The sequence below is a fragment of the Taudactylus pleione genome, unplaced genomic scaffold, assembly GCF_031769625.1.
Source record: "Taudactylus pleione unplaced genomic scaffold, aTauple2 ptg000128l, whole genome shotgun sequence".
NCBI lineage: Eukaryota > Metazoa > Chordata > Amphibia > Anura > Myobatrachidae > Taudactylus > Taudactylus pleione.
Window position 1 is genome coordinate 9,836,357 of NW_028284530.1, and position 20,592 is coordinate 9,856,948.

At 40.5% G+C, this 20,592-nt stretch overlaps 2 protein-coding genes across 2 annotated transcripts in view; both read right to left on the reverse strand.

Annotated features, from left to right (window-relative positions):
- PTPDC1 (protein tyrosine phosphatase domain containing 1) overlaps positions 1 to 18,564 on the reverse strand; it is a 68,538-nt gene extending 49,974 nt beyond the window's left edge. Inside the window, exon 1 of the mRNA XM_088472770.1 lies at positions 18,477 to 18,564. The gene's annotated coding sequence lies outside the window, so the exon portion shown is untranslated. The remainder of the gene's footprint in view (positions 1 to 18,476) is intronic.
- Positions 606 to 18,564, reverse strand: BOD1 (biorientation of chromosomes in cell division 1). The gene is made up of 4 exons (XM_088472725.1): positions 18,477 to 18,564; positions 5,185 to 5,280; positions 1,822 to 1,872; positions 606 to 1,656 (listed from the first exon to the last, which is right to left on the reverse strand). Exon 4 carries the CDS (start codon positions 1,616 to 1,618, stop codon positions 1,106 to 1,108), a length of 513 nt encoding a protein of 170 aa, XP_088328851.1. The 5' UTR covers positions 1,619 to 1,656; positions 1,822 to 1,872; positions 5,185 to 5,280; positions 18,477 to 18,564; the 3' UTR covers positions 606 to 1,105.
- Positions 18,565 to 20,592: the final 2,028 nt, after the last annotated feature.

Here is a 20,592-nt window from a genome sequence, read left to right on the forward strand (position 1 = left end):
TACCTCTCCCAAAAGTGCAGCAAGAAGTTACCTTGCCTTTGTTTATCAGTGCGCTTGACTCACTGTAATAACCCTTTTACACCAACGTAAAAATCCTGGGTTGATGCACGTGAAAGCGGTATCAACCCGAGATTTTTGACGGTGTAAATGGATCAACCCGGGTCCATCCCGGCTGGCTTGCAGGGTTGAGCCAGCCCCGGTGTGAACGGTTCCGACCATGGCGCCGCGGTGTAAAAGGGGGTCTTTCCCGGGTCTGCTCCGGGTTGGAAAAGTGTTCCAAATCCCTAGTCAGACTTTGGTATAAGAGGGAGCACTATAATTTCTAAGTACATCAGAGAACAGCAATTATGTCTCATGTCTGCGTGCATAAAAATGACCAAATGTTTTTACCTTATTATAAAAAAAGACAATAAAATGTGGAAAAAAAAAGCTCATACTTTCTTGTACCATGGAATAAAAATAGATTTGGTAATGTTTCACATCGATACAAAATACTGTGAAGATTGAAAAAAAAAAAAAGATGCCACAAGGGTGAGCAGTCCAAGTAGAAGTAAAGTATGGAGAAGCTGTAATAACCCATAAAACATTTTCAGTTAAATAAAAAAAAAAACTGTTTATTTTGTTAGGCTACAAGAAAACTTTATTCAAAATTGAAAGCAACAATTATCAAGAAAAAAAAAGTTCAAAAATAAAAGCTGAGCACATTTTGGCGATTTGAAATGGCGACACTCATACATTCAACTGATATAGTAGGTAGTCTATCGTACACCAATTATTAGAATTAAGAATGCCTGATTTCACAATTCCCACACCTCTTTATACAGTAAATATTGTCACATGCAAAAATACAAAAGAAATCCACAAATACAAATAGTTCATATGGCATCAGATTTATCCAATGCTCAACCCTGTCCTACCTGTTTGTCAGATTACCTCAAACTCTAGCTTACATATCTAACACTACCAAAGATGGACACCCATGATCTATGCTCATCATCTTCTAGTTCTCTGGTCTACCCTTTATGTAAGCTACCGTGCACGCTGCTATATGTAGCTTATTTGCATTGCAGATGCAGCTTTTGAAATCTTTTATGCAGAGTATGTTCTAAGAGGCACTTTGAGAGGGCACAGGTGGGTCTTGCTCTTCGGGCTCAGGAAGAGGTGGACGCAGTGGTGGAGCAGGTACAACTTCCTCTTTTGTCTGAGCCTCCAAGTACTCTTGGATAGCCTTTTCTATCTGTGGCCGGAATATATGATTAAGTTTTGGATCCACAACCTGTGAAATAATTCTATCAACTCCAGCTTCCAGCATCCCGGACTGAATGACGCTTTGTCTCAGTCCATTGCGGAGCTGGTTTTTGTTCATTCCAGCATTCCATTCCTGCTTGTCTAGGTGGGTGGAGACAAAGTTGTCCACTTTCTGTCTGAGGTTTTGGTAAGCTGGCTTTGTATCGACGTCAGCTAAGCAATCTCTTCGAAATCCGTCAAAAAGACCACGGCTCTTAAGTTGCTCAACAATCAAAGCAATGAGATGGGCATCGCCAGGGGGAAGAGAGGCGACATTTGTAACACCCCCAACAGAATTTGAGGCACTTGTACCACTACCACTCTCTGCCATTGTTTTGTCCAGCCGGGTAAGATTTTTTTCTATTTTACCTAGGAGGAAATAAAAGTAAAAAAAAATAAAAAAAAATTAATATATAAAAACTTGAAATAATTAGTTCCCCACATAAACCATTAACATCTACATACATATTTGATATTGCAAATCAGTGTAAAAACCCATAAAAAAGGAAAAAAAAAAAAAAAAATACAACTTACCTGAAGTAGCAAGTGCTTCGTTGTGAAAATTAAGGAAAACAAATTGGTTTCCTAGAAGAGAAAAAAAAACAAGAAAAAAAAAAAAAACAGGACTTTATATAATAATAATTCAATAATAACATGTTCAGTAATGAGTTGCTGATAAAAGTATGCTTATTTGATACCTAGTTTGGAACAACTTTATGTCAAATAAACGTACAGTGCATCAGCCACTGCACAAACATTACCAGTGAACAAATTATTTTTATGTTTAATGTATTAAAATAAGCTTTAAACTTCTCAGCCAATCATAACAAGAGTCTAATTTTATACTTTGAAACCTTAGTGTGTAGTTCATTCGCTGAACCTGTGTGTTTCTTTGCTGGCTTTGTTCGTTCTGCACCTCTCCTGTTCCCTTAACCGTTAATTCACTGGACGATTCACTCAGTCTTTGTTAATAACCTTATAGTAGTGGTTCTCAACTCCAGTACCACCAACAGGTCATGTTTTTTTAATTTATTTAATCATGCCCATGTGAGAATCTATTTTGCTGCATCAGTAAATATACCAATGACAAATTTTAAAAACATGACCTGTTGGGGATACTTGAGGGTTGAGACACTGCTTTAAACAAAAGCGGTTTTATATTTTATTACGGGGTAAAGGGGCCTAACCATTACCCGACTTTGTGAAGAAGCCGACCAAAACCAGGAGGTTTTGGTCGCATTGTTCACAAAGTCGGGTAATGGATAGCCGGCAAGGACCAGCGATGCGCGTGCACGCTGGGTCCTTTCCGTCCCCGACTGTCTACTGAACATGCCCGTCAACCTGATGACACTCGTCAGGTTTGGCATGTTCAGGGATAGGAGGTGGGGCTCCTTCACTGAAAGATGTTCAGTGCAGTGCACGCACCTCGGCAATCTAAAGGTCTGAGTGCTAGACGTTCACACTTTCAGGTCGCCTAATGAATAGGCACCTTAACTTATACATTGTATTTTTCCTTTCATAAAATGATGTGTTATTTGCAAAGTTCATTTTGAAATACAAGCAGCAAGGATTAGATTGGCCTCTGTCAAAGTGTGACTAAAAATGGTTGTGTGACTACACAGTAAAACAAATAAATAAAGGAGTTTAAAGTTTAAAAATGTCCCTTTACCCAAATTTCCCTTCAGCTACTCATGAAATGTGTTGCACTAGGAATGTGTAGGACAGCCAAAGTACTACAACTATGCTGAGGAGGAGGAGGATACAATTAGCTTCCATTCCTAAAATAGTGCCATGCCCCCCCTGACATTTGGGAACCCTTCGCTCATTCATTAGAGAACGGTACTAAAATGAAAAAGGCCGTCTGTCCACCACCACCCACACTATTCCCAGCTGTGTCGGTCACCAAGGTCAGCAGTGCTTCCACAGAGAGTGAATGCATCAGCAGCTCTATCTACAGAATGCTAATCGCCAACTACAGAACACTAGAGAATTGCCACCATGGTTAGATGAAAGCATAGAACTTGGCCGATTACAGAAAGGCATGGCAAAACGGTTAATGGTCCTAGGACAGTGCTTTAGAAGTGGAGACCTGCATGGGTCTCATTCCAAAAAACATTATCTGGAGGTCTCTGCATCCAGTCCAAATGGTGAATTTAACTATATCACATGTGAACTGGCACCGAGGCAAACAGCTCCTAGTAGCAGAGTAATTTTCCCACTGCCAGCCCTGGTATAATCAGGACAAATATATGGGGTGGGGAGGGGGGGGGGGTTGGGGGAAATTGGGGATCCCACTCAATCATGCAAATCTGTCCATCCCTCTTCCTTTTCATCAAAATGCTGTAAAAAAACAGAACTTGTTCAGTGCAGCACCAGTTAAAAAAAAAAAAAAAAAAAAAAACACACACACCACACACATACTATTAGCCATCCTAATAACCAAGGGCACACAACTCCCCCTCTCCCCCCCCAAAACTACCACTAACTAGGTTGAATTATTAGTTTAGACTAAAAACACTAAATTCAATGAAATTTGAAGTCCCATATTCAATTAATACATTGCAATTACTTTTTAATACCATTTAAAAATTGTGGTTACCATATGAAAGGAAATAGGATGGCTCCTGCTTTGAAAAGAAAGATTCTAGACTAAAGTTAATATTTTCACAGATTAAGGTTTTATTTTTACTAAACAAATGCAGAGCTCTGTCAATTATATCCAATTTCATTATTTATGTAGATATATGCCAATTATCTAAATTCTCTCAGTATGCAGAACACCACCAACCAGGCCCAGTCTCAATAGGTCAGAGCAGGTCAGTGATGACAAAACTCCCTGCAGGGGTAGCAGTTAGGTCACTGACATATTAAATAGATTGTCCCATTTGTGTCTTAGGGTGAGCTCCTCAAGATCTTCGACAGCTCACCAAAAAAGGATTTGCAAGTCTATTGGTATGAAAATTTTCAATAATTGAGCCATGAGCAAACTATTTTCCATACAAAAGGGGAGATGTACCAAGCTCTAGAAAGTGATAAATTGGAGAGTGGTAAACTACCAACCAATCACTTTCTAGAGCTTAGTACATCTGCCTCAAATACAAAAAGGAAATAAAGCAGGGGGCTGCAATTCTCAATATGTGAACAATAAAATAAAGATAAATCTGGTATACATAGAGCAGGGGAATGCACCCTTTGGCACTCCAGCTGCTATTGAACTAAAACTTCCAGCACGCCCTAAACAGCAGAACTGTGGCAGGGCCTGCTGTAATATGTAGATATAGTGGCTGGATACACGTTGCCTACCTTTGACCTAGGACATAGACTGAGGACTTTGTCTAAACAGTATGAACGTCATCATTGAATAAATATATTTGCAAATATAACTTATTCTGATTGAAGTAAAGAGTAAATAACATTCATTAAGGGCAACATGTTGGTATTATGCATGAACATTCTGTAAACATGGGCGACAGCCTTGATACAAAGCCGTACTGCTAATTTATGTGGGCAATACATTGTAATCATCTTTTAAAAGGCAACTGCTTGGCAAACCACCCACGCATTCGACTAACCCTTATGCCTGCAAGATGGAAGTGAGTCGGGAAGGGGGGGGGGGCATACAAAATACTTGGGTCATTTATGCATCTCATAGTAGTTGTATAGAGACAGAGGTGTTCACCACATCAACTAAATAGATTCTAACTCATTTTAAGTACAGTTTTGAAACTGAAAGCATGCTTGTGATCAGTTGGTTGCTACGGGAACACAACCTTCTCTACGTGCACTTAGCTGCAGAACAGCTTCCATAAAAGTCCCTCGGCCTAAATCAAGGACAGATTATCTCTCTGGTATTCAAAATAAGAGCAGCATTTTACATGTCACAGGATTTTTACCCACCTGTAAATGAAAGGTGTGACCCAGCAGGGAGTTCTTGAGTTGTGAGGTGGGCTCAGTGTTCCCCTAAACTGAGCACTCCAGAAGACATGCTGAAATCTGGAAGAGAGTGGGGACAAATGACTGTACCAGCGGTGTGGGAGCTGCTTCCGTGAAGAGAAGTCAGTTGCTTGTTTGTAGAAATCTATTTCTATACAGGCGTTGCACAAGACGAGTGAAGAATATTGCAGACTGCAGCTACATGCTGTGCACAAGCCGCCTTTGCCAAGCCAAAATTATTTTGCAATAAGTTTTTAGACTTAGAAATAAAACTCTCAGCATAATACAAATGCTTCCACTACAGTTATATTTTACAATCATACAGGCTACTCGCCCCATGCACTCAAAATGTTACCAACTGATGAAAACAGGACATTATTGGATTGAAGTCTAATATGTGTACCCATCTGTGCCAAAAACAGATACAATGATAAATCATACGTACATAATATTAAGCGATCAGATAATGGATAATGTCCATTCCATTGACTCAAGAAAAAGCACTTTAAGCAATTCAAAGTCCAATCTGATGAGTGAATGGAGGACCTAGCAGTGTGTAACGGAGAGAAATTCTCAGTAGCTTTAACTACTGAGAATTTGGTCAAGGCATTAGTTAAAATGTTCCATCCCAGCTCCTAGATGCAGGGATATTACCTTACACCTAATTAGGTATAAGAAGGAGATTGTAGTATCAACTAAACCAGTTTTGTCTCACTGCTTTACATCTAATGACTATCTCGCCAGAATCGCCTATCTCCTGCAAATCATGGGCTATGAGACTTGGCACAAGATCTCATAATTATTCAGTAGGAAATATCACAACCACTACTTTGAAGGATTTATTTGCTGGGGTTAAAGACAGCACATGCCAGACAGGTGCTTGGTATATAGCAGCAGATGTACAAAAACTCCTAAAAAGTAAGAGTGGAATTGTTTCCAGGTATCATTTTTAGAATGCAGTAGAAAAAAATATAATGAAAATTTGATTGCCTGCTAAAGGAGACACCTCCACTTTTCAGTTTTGGAAGATTTAGTATCTTAGCGTCATTGGGTTCCAGTAAATAGATCTACATGAAAAAGGTAGACAATGTCTATATAGACACTACATGGTAGACAGTCAATAGGTTAACAGGGACCAAATGTCGACAGGGATGAAGAAAGACAGATACCAAAAAGTTGATACTGAAATGGTCCACACAAAAAAAAATAGTCAACACTTTTTTAGGTTTAGGCACTTACTGGAGGGTTAGGCACTAGGAGGGAGGGTTAGGGACTTTTTGCTCATGTCGACCTATTGACTGTCTACCATGTGGGGTCTATCTAGACATGGTCTCTTTTTCAGATGTAAATCTTTTATACCAAACCCGTGTCATTAAACACTGTAAGCCGGTCAAGAGTTCCGTAACAGAGCAGTCATGATCCTGGCTGCTCCACTCTGGTCTAAAGACTGAAGGAGTGTGGAGTGTCGGGACTTCTAGACTTGGAACCCTGCAACTGGAGCAGAGCTTCTCAGAAACACACACATGGAATTAATGGAGCCTGGGCTTAACGCTTTCCCATTTTCCTAGTCAATCAATTGTGTTTCCCATTATTGTGCTAAAAGTTTGGGAGAGTGCTTACAAACTTTTCCAGAAATAAAAAGTAGTGTGCGAAGATAGAAACACTGGAAAGGTTGTCAAGGGGAGATTATATATATATATATATATATATATATATATATATTTTACACTGGAGTGCCAAAAGTCATGGGATAGATGCCTAGTATCGTGTAGGACCTCCTCTAGCTTGCGCAGCAACGCGACGTGGCATCGATTCCACAAGTAGACGGAGGACTTCTGGAGAGATGTTGACCCATGCTGCCTGGATAGCTTCCCACAGCTCCCTGATGTTTGTAGGTGCAGGATATTAGGTGAGAATGGACCTCTCCACCATGTCCCATAAATGCTCGACCATTCATTCGAACTCTCAAATGCTCCTCAAACCATTCTAGACAACTGGGGACCGATGATGCAGTGTATTATCCTACTGAAGTATTCCATTATTGTGGGGGTACATGAAGGGCTGCAAATGGTCATCAATTAATGCAAAGTAGGGGTTACTGGTCAAAGACGTGTTCAAGTGGACCAGTGGAACCAACCCATGCCATTATGGATCCACCAGCCTGTACAGTGCCTTGTTGACAAATGGGATTCATGGCCTCATGGGGTCTGCGCCACACCCAAACCCTACCATCAGCCCGAAACAACTCGAACCGTGACTCATCTGAACACGTCACATGTTGCCAGTCCTCCATGGCACAACTAGCAATGCCACAAGCACAGGTGAGTTGCTGTTTCCAGTGTCATAGTGTTAACAGGGGCACTGTTGTGTCTTCTGCTCCCATATTCCATGGAAGCTAACTAACGCTGCACTGACATGCTGGTTATGCATCCGGTACCTCCTGCATTGAATGTGGATTTGAGCCATTGTCGTCTATCTGTTACCACAGACAAATCTGGTCAGACACCACTAGTCACGATCATTAAGCACCAGCGGTTGGCCACTGCACTGTCCACGGTGGGTAGTAATGCTTTCCTTCCAGGAGGTATTCCCCGTATTGGAAAAATCACAGCAGCGACATAGTAAATCGAGGAATGTTGAATGTCCGCACAACTTCGGAAATGGAATGTCCCATCCGTTAGAGACCCACTCTCGTGCCCTGTTCGAACTGATAATTCATGTCGCCTTGCGGTGACGCCACCTACTATTACATACTGCTATCCCATGACTTTTGGCACTTCAGTGTATATGCCTTAAGTTTTTAGCTTCTGTCTGGTAGACAGAGGCTAATTAGTAGCCTTGATTGCCAGGCCACCTGTGAGGCTGGTAAACAGTGTCAGTCTCTGTAGTCAGTCTCTTACTGCCTGGGGAACAAGTCAGAGGCCTGTTGAGAAACACCGATTACTAAATGTAAGTGCGGTGCTCAAGACTTCTGCATTGCGAGAGTGACATTAGTGAATAATTTTTCTTTACTTCAAGCCATACAGGCCAGGATTTAGTTTTTGTTTATTTTTTTGCAGTTACTAAAACTGGCTGCAATTACTTGCACCAAAGACCCGGATTGGTGTACTACTACTTGCCAGTTGCATGAGAAGTGCAACCGCTTACTCCAGTAGGCGGCACCCTTACCCTGATCTTGCCACACTATATTATACACACACAAACAAGGGGTCTCTCTGAACCCAACCCTGCCCTTCCCCATCGTTCCTTCTTTCTGTCCCCTCACATTTACATGGACTATCACAATGCGTTTAGATGCCCGCCCAGTTGTGATGTCAGGGTCTGCGATCCCTGCAATCAGTGTATGGGCAGGCGCCAAATACATACATGCAGATACTTCTGCATAATATATATCATCGGCTATACTACAGAGCCGACCAGATATATATATGAACAACGTCGTTCACAGACATATCGCTACTGATATATCGTTCGAACGATAGATCTTAGAAGTGTATACCCAGTTTTTGACTTGGAACAGACCTTGTTGGATAATTAGAAAGATCTCTCATCACCTTACTTGTAAGTAGCCAAAAACCTGTGCAGCACTGAACAGTATAATATACATTACACAAAGCATGAGAGAAGCTAAAGAGAAGATTCCAGAAATCAGTCATGTGCAAAGGGGAGTAAAACACATATAACCTTGTTTCCAAGCAATTGTTAAGTTACAAAGCTGCCTCAGGCTACTTATAGCCACACATACCAGTTCTGACACATGGACGGATTTGTAAGGCATTTGCTTTAATTATAATTCTTGTGCACCGGCCGAGAAATTAAGTATTTCACATGGATCATATGTGCAAAAGTAAATTTTACCAGAATTCAGTTCAAGATGTACAGTGCAAACATGGAGGAATGGGTGTCAGGGATTCAGTGTGGCTGCTGCATTTCTCAAGCGGTACAGAAGTTGTTAGCGACTCATGAACATGTCATAAGGTGTCAAATCTACTCTTAAAGTATATTTATCAAAGGTCTGAGCACACTGTATTCAGCGTGAAACTCCTGCTCCCATGAGGTTGACCTAACTGCTTAAGTGGGCGGGGATGGAACAGGTAACTAATTAGATCATTGGAAAGGTCACAGCAGCAGGTGAGGGGTAAGTGTACTGATCAGTTGGAGGCACTGACCTGTCCGCTTATCCTATGGAGGACAGGGCTTCATGTGTCGGGGCATTGTCATAATGAGAGGAGCAGAAGGGAGTGAAGCCACAGACCATAAGGGCTCCAGCACACAGGCCTGGAGAAGAGCGGGGAAAATGGCTTTGTTCTAGTTCTGATATAGTAAAACTCATTTGGTCTTCATTCATATTGAATAATTCCATCTGCCTCTGAGCCTTCTCCAATTACTCACAAGTGCAAAAAACTGTAACCATAGTGAATGTTCCTGCAAACCAACAATATATGCAATGGTTACATTAATTTGCATCTCAAGAATTAATTTTTACATCCTGTTGCAGCAGCTGCCTTAAGCTGGGTACACACTATGCGACAGTGTACCCAGCCGACAGGATGACAAAATAGAACGCTACATCTGGCCTTCCGTACACACTGCAGTGGAGGACAGCACAATATCATTCCATGCTGCATGGCGTTGTTCATTCCATCGTCTCATCTGCTTTCCAGCATAGCAGATGGAACAAGGAGATGAAAAACCCTGGGACACGTGTGATTGGGCGAACACACTATGCGATCAGCACAATGTCATTCCGATCCGCGTCCCAAGGATATATTGTGAAATGATCACATCGTGTGTACCCAGCTTTACGCAGTGTGCTGCCGCTTCATATACTCTACTTATGCATTGAGGGGGTCTTCTTGGTAAAACAGTAGGAATAAAACTATAAAAGATAAGATATGATACTCTTGGAAATTCTATAAACTCGTCCAAATCCGATTGGAAGAGGAGCTTACACAGTACTATGGTGCATCAAATTTAAGAAACAAAAAATAAAACGCAAGACAGTAGTTGCATTTTCTAAAATAAATATGTATTTTATTTATTTTTCGCAGTTGAATTGAGGTTTTTAATTTAGATTACAAACATGTTTGGGGAGGTTTAACTTCAGTAAAAATGTATTTAGTAAACATGTATGCCTTCACTTTTAACTTTTTTTCTAATTTTATGGAGCCTCATTATTCTGACCTTCTTGAGTAACAACAAATGTCAATTTTCTTTTCCTCAGTTTTTCAATGTGAGCCTGGGTTTTTTTTTTTTGCGTGGTCCTCTCTTCCACCTATAGAGGCCCTGGCCAAACAGCAGGTTTTCCTGTTGATAGTAGGGAGCAGCCCAGGCAGCTCCGGGTGGAGCAGATTTTCAATATGGTAGATGGACCCCACTCATTGGTCCCCCGCCAAACGACCTAGGCTGTTTTAGAACTACTGTTGGTGGAGGAGTTTGAAAAGGAGGGCACAAGTCCAAATGTAATATTATTATTATCATCATCATCATCATCATCATCATCAATTTGCACTTGCTGTTTTTCCATAACCAGAACGCTAGTGTCTAATAGTCATGGTAATAAAAGTATCGCATGTTTACCAGCATTTTCATCTCACTAACCTAACATTTTGTTTTCACAAAATTTGCTTTTTTACTTTGTCCAGAGCCATTTTTTAGGACTTCTTTTCAAATAGTTATGCCGGAAATCCTGTTAGCTTGATACAGATTTCAATAACATTATAATTTAGCGTGACATTATAATCCTTAACAACAGAGCTGGGTGGAGATGACAGCTGGGTGCAATTACAAATCGATGTAGTTTTGACAAACAGGAAAATTAGGAGCTCATCTGTCACAATTAACTGTACAATAACCTAACTACAATGCGGATTACTTTTTTTTAAACAAACATAGGTAAATACAAAAACATATTTCTATGCAGAAAACTATTATACATAAAACACACACACACACACTTGTTTTGTTGTCTTATTACCAAGCCAATTAGAGTAACCACACAAACTGTCACATGCTGACTCATTATGATGATACATATCAAGCACTGCAGTCTTACTGTTTTTCCCTTGTGATCGGTTAACAACCAGTAATTAAGGATTATATTCCACAATGCTTTGATATTTTGAGACAAAAAGATACCATACAATGTAATATACATATATAAAATGATGCTTGTTTTGCTTAGAGGAAATCTTTACCTTTTAAATTCAATTGTTTTTGCCAGCGGTTCTGACTAATGAGCGCCCAATTGTCTAAAGATACGTTAAGTCCTCGTTTTGGGCATCCAAACTGCTGTTTGGGCGCCCTAAACAGGTCTTAGACAAGTTTAGCCGTGACAAGCACGATTATTAAAGGGCGTCCTTATGAAAACAATTGAATCGACCATTTGTCAATCTAATAAATAATTTAAAAAAAAAAAAAACAAAGTAAACAGGAAAGACTTTGCAAATAAGAAAAAATTTGCAATATATAGATGTAAATTTAAATCTTAAAATGACAGGTTTTATTACATATGTGCGTGCGTGCGCACGCATATATAATTTTATTCTTTTTTTTAATGTTTAAGCGGTAGATTTACATTCAGGCGAGAAAAACCCTATACTCCACCATTACTGTCCAGATTTTAAGGATATCCATGCTTGAGTCCAGATGGCTACATCAAATTGACTGAGGTATTAAGTCACATGTGCTCAACATGGATATCCTTAAAATGTGGACTGTAATGGCGAAGTATGTGAACCTCTGGTACAGTTCTACCTACTCACCCTTTATCGGTAATGGAAAATTTCACTAACAAGTTCTACAAAGGGAATGGATACATGATGTCAATAGTCTATGTCGACAATGACTATCAATACGAGTATGTCGACACGGTTGTAAGGCTCTAATGCTTCTTAAAACATTTTAACTGTACGGCCTTGATATGGCGCTTTATGGCCATTTTTAGAGTTATTATGCCTACATGATTAAAATGCTTCTCGTAGCAGTGGAACCGTCTCAGCATATTGGTGCCGGCATTGTGGTGTCAATATGGTCACTGTCAACGTGTTGACTACATTCCCTACACAGCCCCCCCTTTCTGCAAATAAATGTTATCGCAGTACTTTTCTCAACAAAATGTTGACTTTTAACCCAGATTTTTTTTGTGCAATTACAGTCCAGGTATGAAGGATATCCATGCTTTTGTCCAGATGGTTACATCAAATTGACTGAGGTATTAATTAAGTCACTTGTGCTCAAGCATAGATATCCTAAAAACGTGGACTGTAATGGTGGAGTTTGGGAATCTCTGTATTAGAGGAAAAAATAAAGTCTGCATAAGACTAGTCGGTTCCATTTCCCTGTCTATGTTGTCTGTGATAAGAAAAGAAGAAAAAAAAAAAAACTATATGAAAACTATTAGTAAAAATATTAATTATTGACAAGTCTTATTATGCTCATTCCAGAAATATATTTATATTTCACGATTTGGCACACATTGGTTCCGTGTGTATGCACGACGAACGATTTGTCGTCACTTTCCTGGCCACTCCCCTCCACCATTTTGTACCAGCCGACATAGAGACAGAAGATGCATCAGGAGGATATTTGCTGCCAGACGATATATCGTTAACGATTTGCAGTCGGTAACAACCCATCTATATAGTTTGTACAATCGTTCCGTGTGTATGCACAATGTCGTTTACCCGAGTGTACAGGAGTTCAAGGGAAATCGTTAGCGAGATTGGATCGTTACCTACATCTTACCGTGTGTACCCACCTTTGTAAGAAAATGTGCACTTAACCCTTTGGTAGTATCTACAGCTCAGGCATATACGGTGACAATTAAAGACAATGGAGGTGTGAGTGGCTGGCTCTGGCAGTCACAAGAGACTTGAGACCTGCATTATAACATTATCTTCTATTCATCATACAACACGATCGCAAAAAGTCACGTGAAAGATCATGATTGAACGGAGACTGTTTAACACTCGGATCTGTGAGCAGCTCACTACCAGATAAAACTCCTGCTGTGATCCTCTTATCGTCAGCTAAGAGATCTGGCCTAATGAACAGACTTTGATCCATTTCCAAAGGCAATGTAGAAGCCACATTTCCGAAGCCAGGAGAATTTAAAGAGAAATATAAAAAGTTCACGCAGCGCATGATTTTTAAGACTGCGCAATAGTTTATATTTCATTACCTGTGCAGGATGCAGTTGTCCTAGAGCAGTGATTCCCAACCTCGGTCCTCAAGGCACACTAACAGTCCTGGTTTTAGTGATATCCATTATTGTACACAGATTGTTAAATCAACATAACTGAGGTACTAATTAAGTCACTTGTGCTCAAGTATGGCTATCCCTAAAACCTGGACTGTTAGTGTGCCTTGAGGACCGTGGTTGGGAACCCCTGTCCTAGAGAGAAAAAGTGAACGTAGCTTAAGCAGCCCGAAACCACTATATCAGTCACTGTCGCCATGGCGTCCCCGCTGGAACTTTGCAGTGGGAAACTTGGACACAATTACCGCCTGCTCTCCATATAGATGCAGTGTTCTGCATGTATAATATCTGTACAGCAGTGATTTTAATAAGGGTATTTGCCATAGATGCCTTATATCACAGATCACATGCAATTTCGCCACTCTGGGGTGTTTTATAAACATTCATTCAATGCTATGTAACAATGGCTAGAGGAAAAGCCTGTGGTGCCTCTTACAACATATGATTATCCATAATTAAATATTTTACAGCACAGAAATGCCATTCTTTTCCAATTTCAGAAATACATCTGTTCATTTTAAAAGGGAAAAAAATAGTAGGGTATACAAATAAGCACTTTATAAATAATTTAACACAAATTATGCATAAATAGTAATTAGGCAGCAAACCGTCCTGTCTTTCATTGCTGGAAAAAAAAAGTTGATGATTTAGGAGCCAGATGGGCCATCCCAAAACTATTATAGCTGGATATTTAAACAGCCAAAAGATATTGGAGCCTGTTTATAAGTAGGAGTATTTGCTTTTCCCCCAGGTAGAACCACTTGCAATGCATCCAGCTTAGTGAGCAGAGAGAAGTGTAGTTGCAACAGCAGAACCGCCGGCAATGGCTCTCAGTCAGCCTATTCTCAGGGACTTTAGTATGTAGCTGCAAACGAAAATCTGCAATTTCAGAGCCATCGTAAGTGCGGCATATGGCCGCCACTTATGCTCTCGCAAAGCCGACTTGCAGTTAATTGCATTGACACCTTTATATTATCTACAGCCTGTTCTGCAACATTTAAAGACCTACAGTGCCGGAGATTGTATAATATGTTTATAACAAGTATCTTTTTTTTTTTTTTTTTTTTTTTTTAAATAGACCACTTACATGACGGCAGGAAAAGCCAGCTCTTCAGCCCAGATAGCAACCTGCAGCTGTTACTACATGTCACACGCTCTGCCTTCTGTTTGATCAAGGGTGGAAAAAGCTTTCAAGACAAGCACTTAATCCCATCAGCTATCCGCGATACAGGAATCAACAATGACGCCACGTGACTAAAGCTTTTGTGAAGCAACCACCAAAGCCCATTCAGTTGTACATCTCAAAAGACCGCCGCAGATTAGCTACATTCATTTATAGGTTAGTGCGTAATGCAGAAACCTGGCAAACATTTGTCTGGTGAATCAGAGAAATTGAACAGAATGGTCCTACATCCTATTAATAAAAAGCATGAGCATTACAGCAAAACTAGTGAACAGACTGTTGCTTTTAATGACTGAATCATTTAAAAGCAGGGGGCATGGCCATTAAATAATATCTCTGCGACCCCAGCCATGTACTAGGTCATTGTATTGAAGACTGATCAGACAATGAGATAACACAAACAGATGCAATTATATCATCAAGATTATACAATGAGGACTGGTACCTGTGACGAGGCAGATAACAATAATCCATGTTAGGAATACAAAACTGACCTAGGATTGAGGCTCTAGCAATACACACCCTGGCGGTGACTCAAAGAATTGGTCGAAATCCAGATTCACTGACAGATTATACTAAGGTTCTTGGCCTCACGAAAGAGAAATTATAAAAGTCTCATTTTGGGAGACCAAGCTAAGCCCCGCACCAAGCTACAGCTGAACTGGCCTGTCGAAAGTGTCACTTTCCTCTGCAATTTGGCTGGTCCTGGAAGCCATCTCTAAGGCAGCATAGGTCAGTTTTTTATCTCTAGAAGAAATGGCTGGCTCCTAGGTCTCGGGAGACGTTTATCAAGCCGCCAAATGTTAAGAGCTGAAATTGGGGTTATGGTAAGAGGACAAACTCGTCATCCAGAGCATGTTACATTGTTGTAGGACAAATGCACACACACGTTTTCAGATACAAACTATAACAAAAATAAAATAAAAAAAAGTTTACTCTGCACGAAAAAAAAAAAAGAAATACACAAGGTGGACATTCAATATTTTTGAGTCAATATAGAGATCCTTACAGATCTATAAATCTAGGCCCAAATGCACACAAGGTGCCAAAAACTATGAGGTCTGGATAACTGCAGTCTTCAATACAATGACTCTAAATCCAAATGGGTGCCCTTCATTACCATCGTAAGCAGAAGTGGTAAAGCTGTATTACCATATGAAGTCAGTCAGCTCTCCCATCTCCCTGCAGCCATTTTTCCAGAGACATCATAGTTTGTTTCACAACCACAGCTCAGAGAAGTACTATGCTGAGGAAGGGGGAAGGGGGAGGGGGGGACCACCTAAATCACAGCTCCAGATACGTTCTCTTGTTTAGACACCCTTTCTGTAGCCATTTTAATACTTGAAACGGTATTGCAGCTTTAAGAATTTATAAAGTTATGGACAGTATGTATGTAATGTAAACATAAAAGACTACTAAACATAAAACTTTGTTTAAATATAAAATAAAAAAAAGTCAGCTATTGTTCATCCATTACAAAATTCAATTAAAGACAAATAGACAATTTGACCCAGGAAACATCAGTATCAAACCCAATATTCAAACCTCTGTGATCTTCACTTATCACCCCTCCAATAAAAAATTAAATCATCAAAAAAGAAAACAAGGAGTCAGAATCTAAAAACTAAGAACAGATTAAACATTTTTTACTTGTCGATTTTTTTTTTTTGTTTTAATTATTATATTTAATTTCTAAAGCATTCTGTTGACTGCAAGTTCTACATTTAGGTACAGGTTGAGTCTCCCATATCAAAGTATTCCGAAATACTGATTTTTTTTTTACATGAATGATAAAAGAAACCTTTGATTTTTAAAGGTTCGATGTACACAAACTTTCTAATGGCACAAAATTATTTTAAATATTGTATAAAATTACCTGCAGGCTGTGTGTATAAGGTTTATATAAAACAAATAGATTCTGTGTTTAGATTTGGGTCCCACTCCCCAGATCTCATTATGGCATGCAAATATTCCAAAATACGGAATATTCCAATATCCAAAATAACTCTGGTCCCAAGCATATTGGATATGGGAGACTCAACCTAGTCGCAACACTAGCCCCACCACCGAGAATATACAGATTTAAAAATCCTAGACAATTTTACTCTTAGGGCCGTATTCAATTAGACACGAACAGCCGTTTTCGGCAAAAAAGTTTCGCCGATGAAGTAGTTTTGCCAGGCGGAAAAGTATCGCCGTATTCAATTCCAAATGCTTTTCGCGTACGGGAAAACGCAATGCAATGGGCGAAAAAGATTTGCTTATGAATAGATGGTGAGAAAAAGTGCTGAATTGCGGTTTTGGGGTACAAACGTCGGGAAACCAATCAGCACCCTTGGGACAACCCCCCAAAGCATAACTGCGTAAAAAAAAAATTAAAATTAACACCCCAAAAAATGACTGAAAAAGGGGGCAAAAAATACCAAAGTCGGGGTACAAACTTAAAAACTAGCAAAATAAGCTTTTGGGGGTCTGCAAGAATGGGGGAGGTGTTTTTTGATTGCAGGTGCGTTTTTTAAAACTTCCCTTTTGCGATCTTTAACCATGCTTACACCCATTTTCATGTACCCCAAATTTGCTGGGACTATTTTCTCCAAAAAAAACCTGCTAAATGCTATTCTTCTCCACTTGTGCAAAGACGCTAATTAGCAACTAATGAGAGCATTTAAGTACCCCAAATACCTTCAGCAGGGCTATTCAGGGGCATGTAGATTGATCCCCAATGTTAGTGCATCTTTTGGGGGGTGTCAGGCTGATTTCCCCAAATGTGACAGCACTTTTCGCCTGTTTGCATTTCGCCAAGTCCCATTTTCGCATCCTTTGGATTTTAATAGGGCGAAAAGCGGGGCCGCGCACAAAACATTTTCACCTCCAAAACATGCGAAAAGCAGATTCCACCGACGGCAGCGAAATTGTCGCGGCTAATTAAATATGACCCTTAATCAGTAATGTCAAATTGTGAAACTGTCAATGCAAAGAAGATTTTCCATTTACATCTATATGCCTCTAACAGCGTAGCTACAATCATTACTTAATAAAATAGTGCAAACAGAAAAAACATGGGTGCAAATGTCATGGTGCATACACACTGGACGACTGTCAATGATTACGATATCGTTGAACGATCTCGATCATCCAGCACACCACCAACGATGGGCAACGACCCGCGATCAATGATCATGGGTCCCTATAGTAACCTGGTCGATATCCATGCACGGGCGATAGATGATATCGTTATCGTCTATACGTGCCCACGCATCGCAGGTCATTGGTAGGTTGGAGGCACCGAAAAATGCAAGATATGAACGATAACAATATGATCAATATAGTTATCGTTCATATCGTGCATTTTAATCGTACCGTGTATGCACCTTAAAAGCCTGATTGTTGAGGGCAGTACCGAGATTTCAGCAATGAAGCCGCTAAATTTTAATGCAGTAACCTGCTTTTGACGTAAAACACATTGCGGGACATAGGTCCTGCAAAGTGGACAAGATCAGATTTACCCAATAACTTTATGGACTGTAAAATAAAAGGCATTTAAAAAATAAAATTTAAAAAAGTGTAATGCTGTTATGGCAGCTGATACAGCCCAAAAAAAGTGGGCAAAAATGAAGTCACTATTATATACTGCATGAATTACAATGTAGCATGATGCATATTTAAAATATTGCAAATACACAAAATGTTCCTAATAAAATTTAAATAAAATGCCCTAGTCCGAAGGACAATTATGCAAAAAAATCACAATAATTTTTAGGTATTTTGAACATGCCTAGGTTTTAGAAAGAGTAAATGAGCATATGGTCTTACCTATCACCACGGACAGCTCCCAGCAACCAGGAACACAAGGTCAGGGGACATTCCTCATCTAAGCAGTGTTACTTGTAGTCAATGCAACAGCTCAGCGAGGCCTCTAGGGCTGCCTGTATCAGCAAGAAAAAGGGAAAAAAAGGCCGTTTAGATAAACCCATGGGACCAGCACAATCTATTCTCATTATATCCTAAAAATGTACGCTTAAACAGATTTACACTAGGAAGGCCTTGTAAGGACTTCATCCCTGAGAGTTTAGAATAAAGCTACAGCAGAGTATTACCCTTTTCACACAGAATGGGTTCAAAATACCAGCTTTTACCCAGCATATGAGTGCCGACTCCAGCCTGGCCTCCCTTTCACACAGAAAAACAAATTACCGGGTAAAGCACTTTTACCTGGTAATTTGCTGAACAACACAGGTTGTTTTTCAGTGTGAAAGGGTCAACCCGGGTCAAATTTGCCTCCAGGGTCAAAGTCCTTTTCACAGAGGAAAAAATACCCGTGTTGATCAGCAAATTACTGGGTGAAAGTGCTTTACCCGGTAATTTGCTTTTCTGTGTGGAAGGGGTATAACATACAGTTTCACCTATAGGGGCCTATTTACTAAGCAGTGTTATGAGACAGAGTGAAAAGTGATAAGGTGCCAGCCAATCCGCTCCCAACTGTCATTTTTCAAACACAGCCTGTGAGATGACAGTTGGGAGCTGATTGGCTGGCACCTTATCACTTTTCACTCTGTCTCCTAACTCTGCTTAGAAAATAGACCCCTAAGTATTTTTTGATATTTTTTTTCCCCCATGCAGAAAATAAGGTAAAACCCAGTGTCTTTGAAAGATACACACACAGCCTTCATGCATTATATAAAAATCCAGGTCACACCAGGATTATTTTAGGTGGAATTTGTACTCCTTAAATTCGTGTGGTCCCCCCACATGGCAAAATACATTCTGACAGGTTAAGTGGCTTCTGATTAGATTAAGTGGAGAAATGAGATGGGAAACTCTGCTGGGTCAGGGGCTGATGCCACAAAGAGCAAAATATACCATTTTTATATCTGTACAGTGCAGTGTAATGGGTTTACCACTATACAAACTACAATAAACACATGAAGCAAAAGTCCATGGTCATCAGCTGAATATTTAGAATCACTAGGAGATTCTCTAGCAGAACAAGCATAAAATTCTGAGTTACCCTGACCGTGCTAAATTATATAGATCAGTGTGTAAAGTGAAAATGACATATTGCATGCTGGAAGAGTGTGAAGTCCAGCAGCTGGACACCTGTGCTCAAGTATAGCTATCCTTATAACCTGGCCTGTTATTGTGCCTAAAGAACCGTGTTTAGGAACCCCTGACACATAAAGAGAGACGTAGAGGTGTATATGTCGGTGCCTAATAAGCAGCAGGCTAGCACCCACTAACACGAGCATGCTATGGTGCCCCCTCTCACTGGGTCTACATTGTCGGGCTTTGTTGGCAGAGGGGCCTGCAGCACATCGGACGGGCACCTGCTGAGACTGCAGTGGAGGAAAGCGAAGCCGAGGTGCATTGGGGTGAGGACAGTGTAGCGCTGCCGGGCACATAAGGGTGAGTATAGTATGGGGTAGTAACGGGTTACCTGCACGACACCGGGCGGCTTCTTCCTCCTCCTTCCTGCCTGCAGGAGATTGCCTTGCCATGTGCGGAGAGGCGGAGCTACCCGTAGTCTCCGCCCCTCTGGCTGCGTTATGGGGATGAGCAGTTCCGGACATACACGCTGCCCCGCCGTCAGCGCACACACCGTCACGTGACTTTAGTTCAGGCGGCATGGTCACATGGCCATGGCCCCGCCCCCACAACCACACTGACTGCTGCTGCTGCTGCTGCTGCTGCATGACTAGACTACACACATATATACACAACCATAATAGTATGTTATTGATGCATACTGTACCCCATACATACATTGTGTGTGCGATTCTAGAATCTACTGTTTAAGGGGCTCATAACTATATTCTTACTCAATAGGATTGGTATAATGTGCACTGTGTAATAAAAGCATACAGTTTGCTCAGTGCCACATACGGTGACCAACCATCCTTGCTTGATCAGTACTGTCCCAGTTTTCACACAC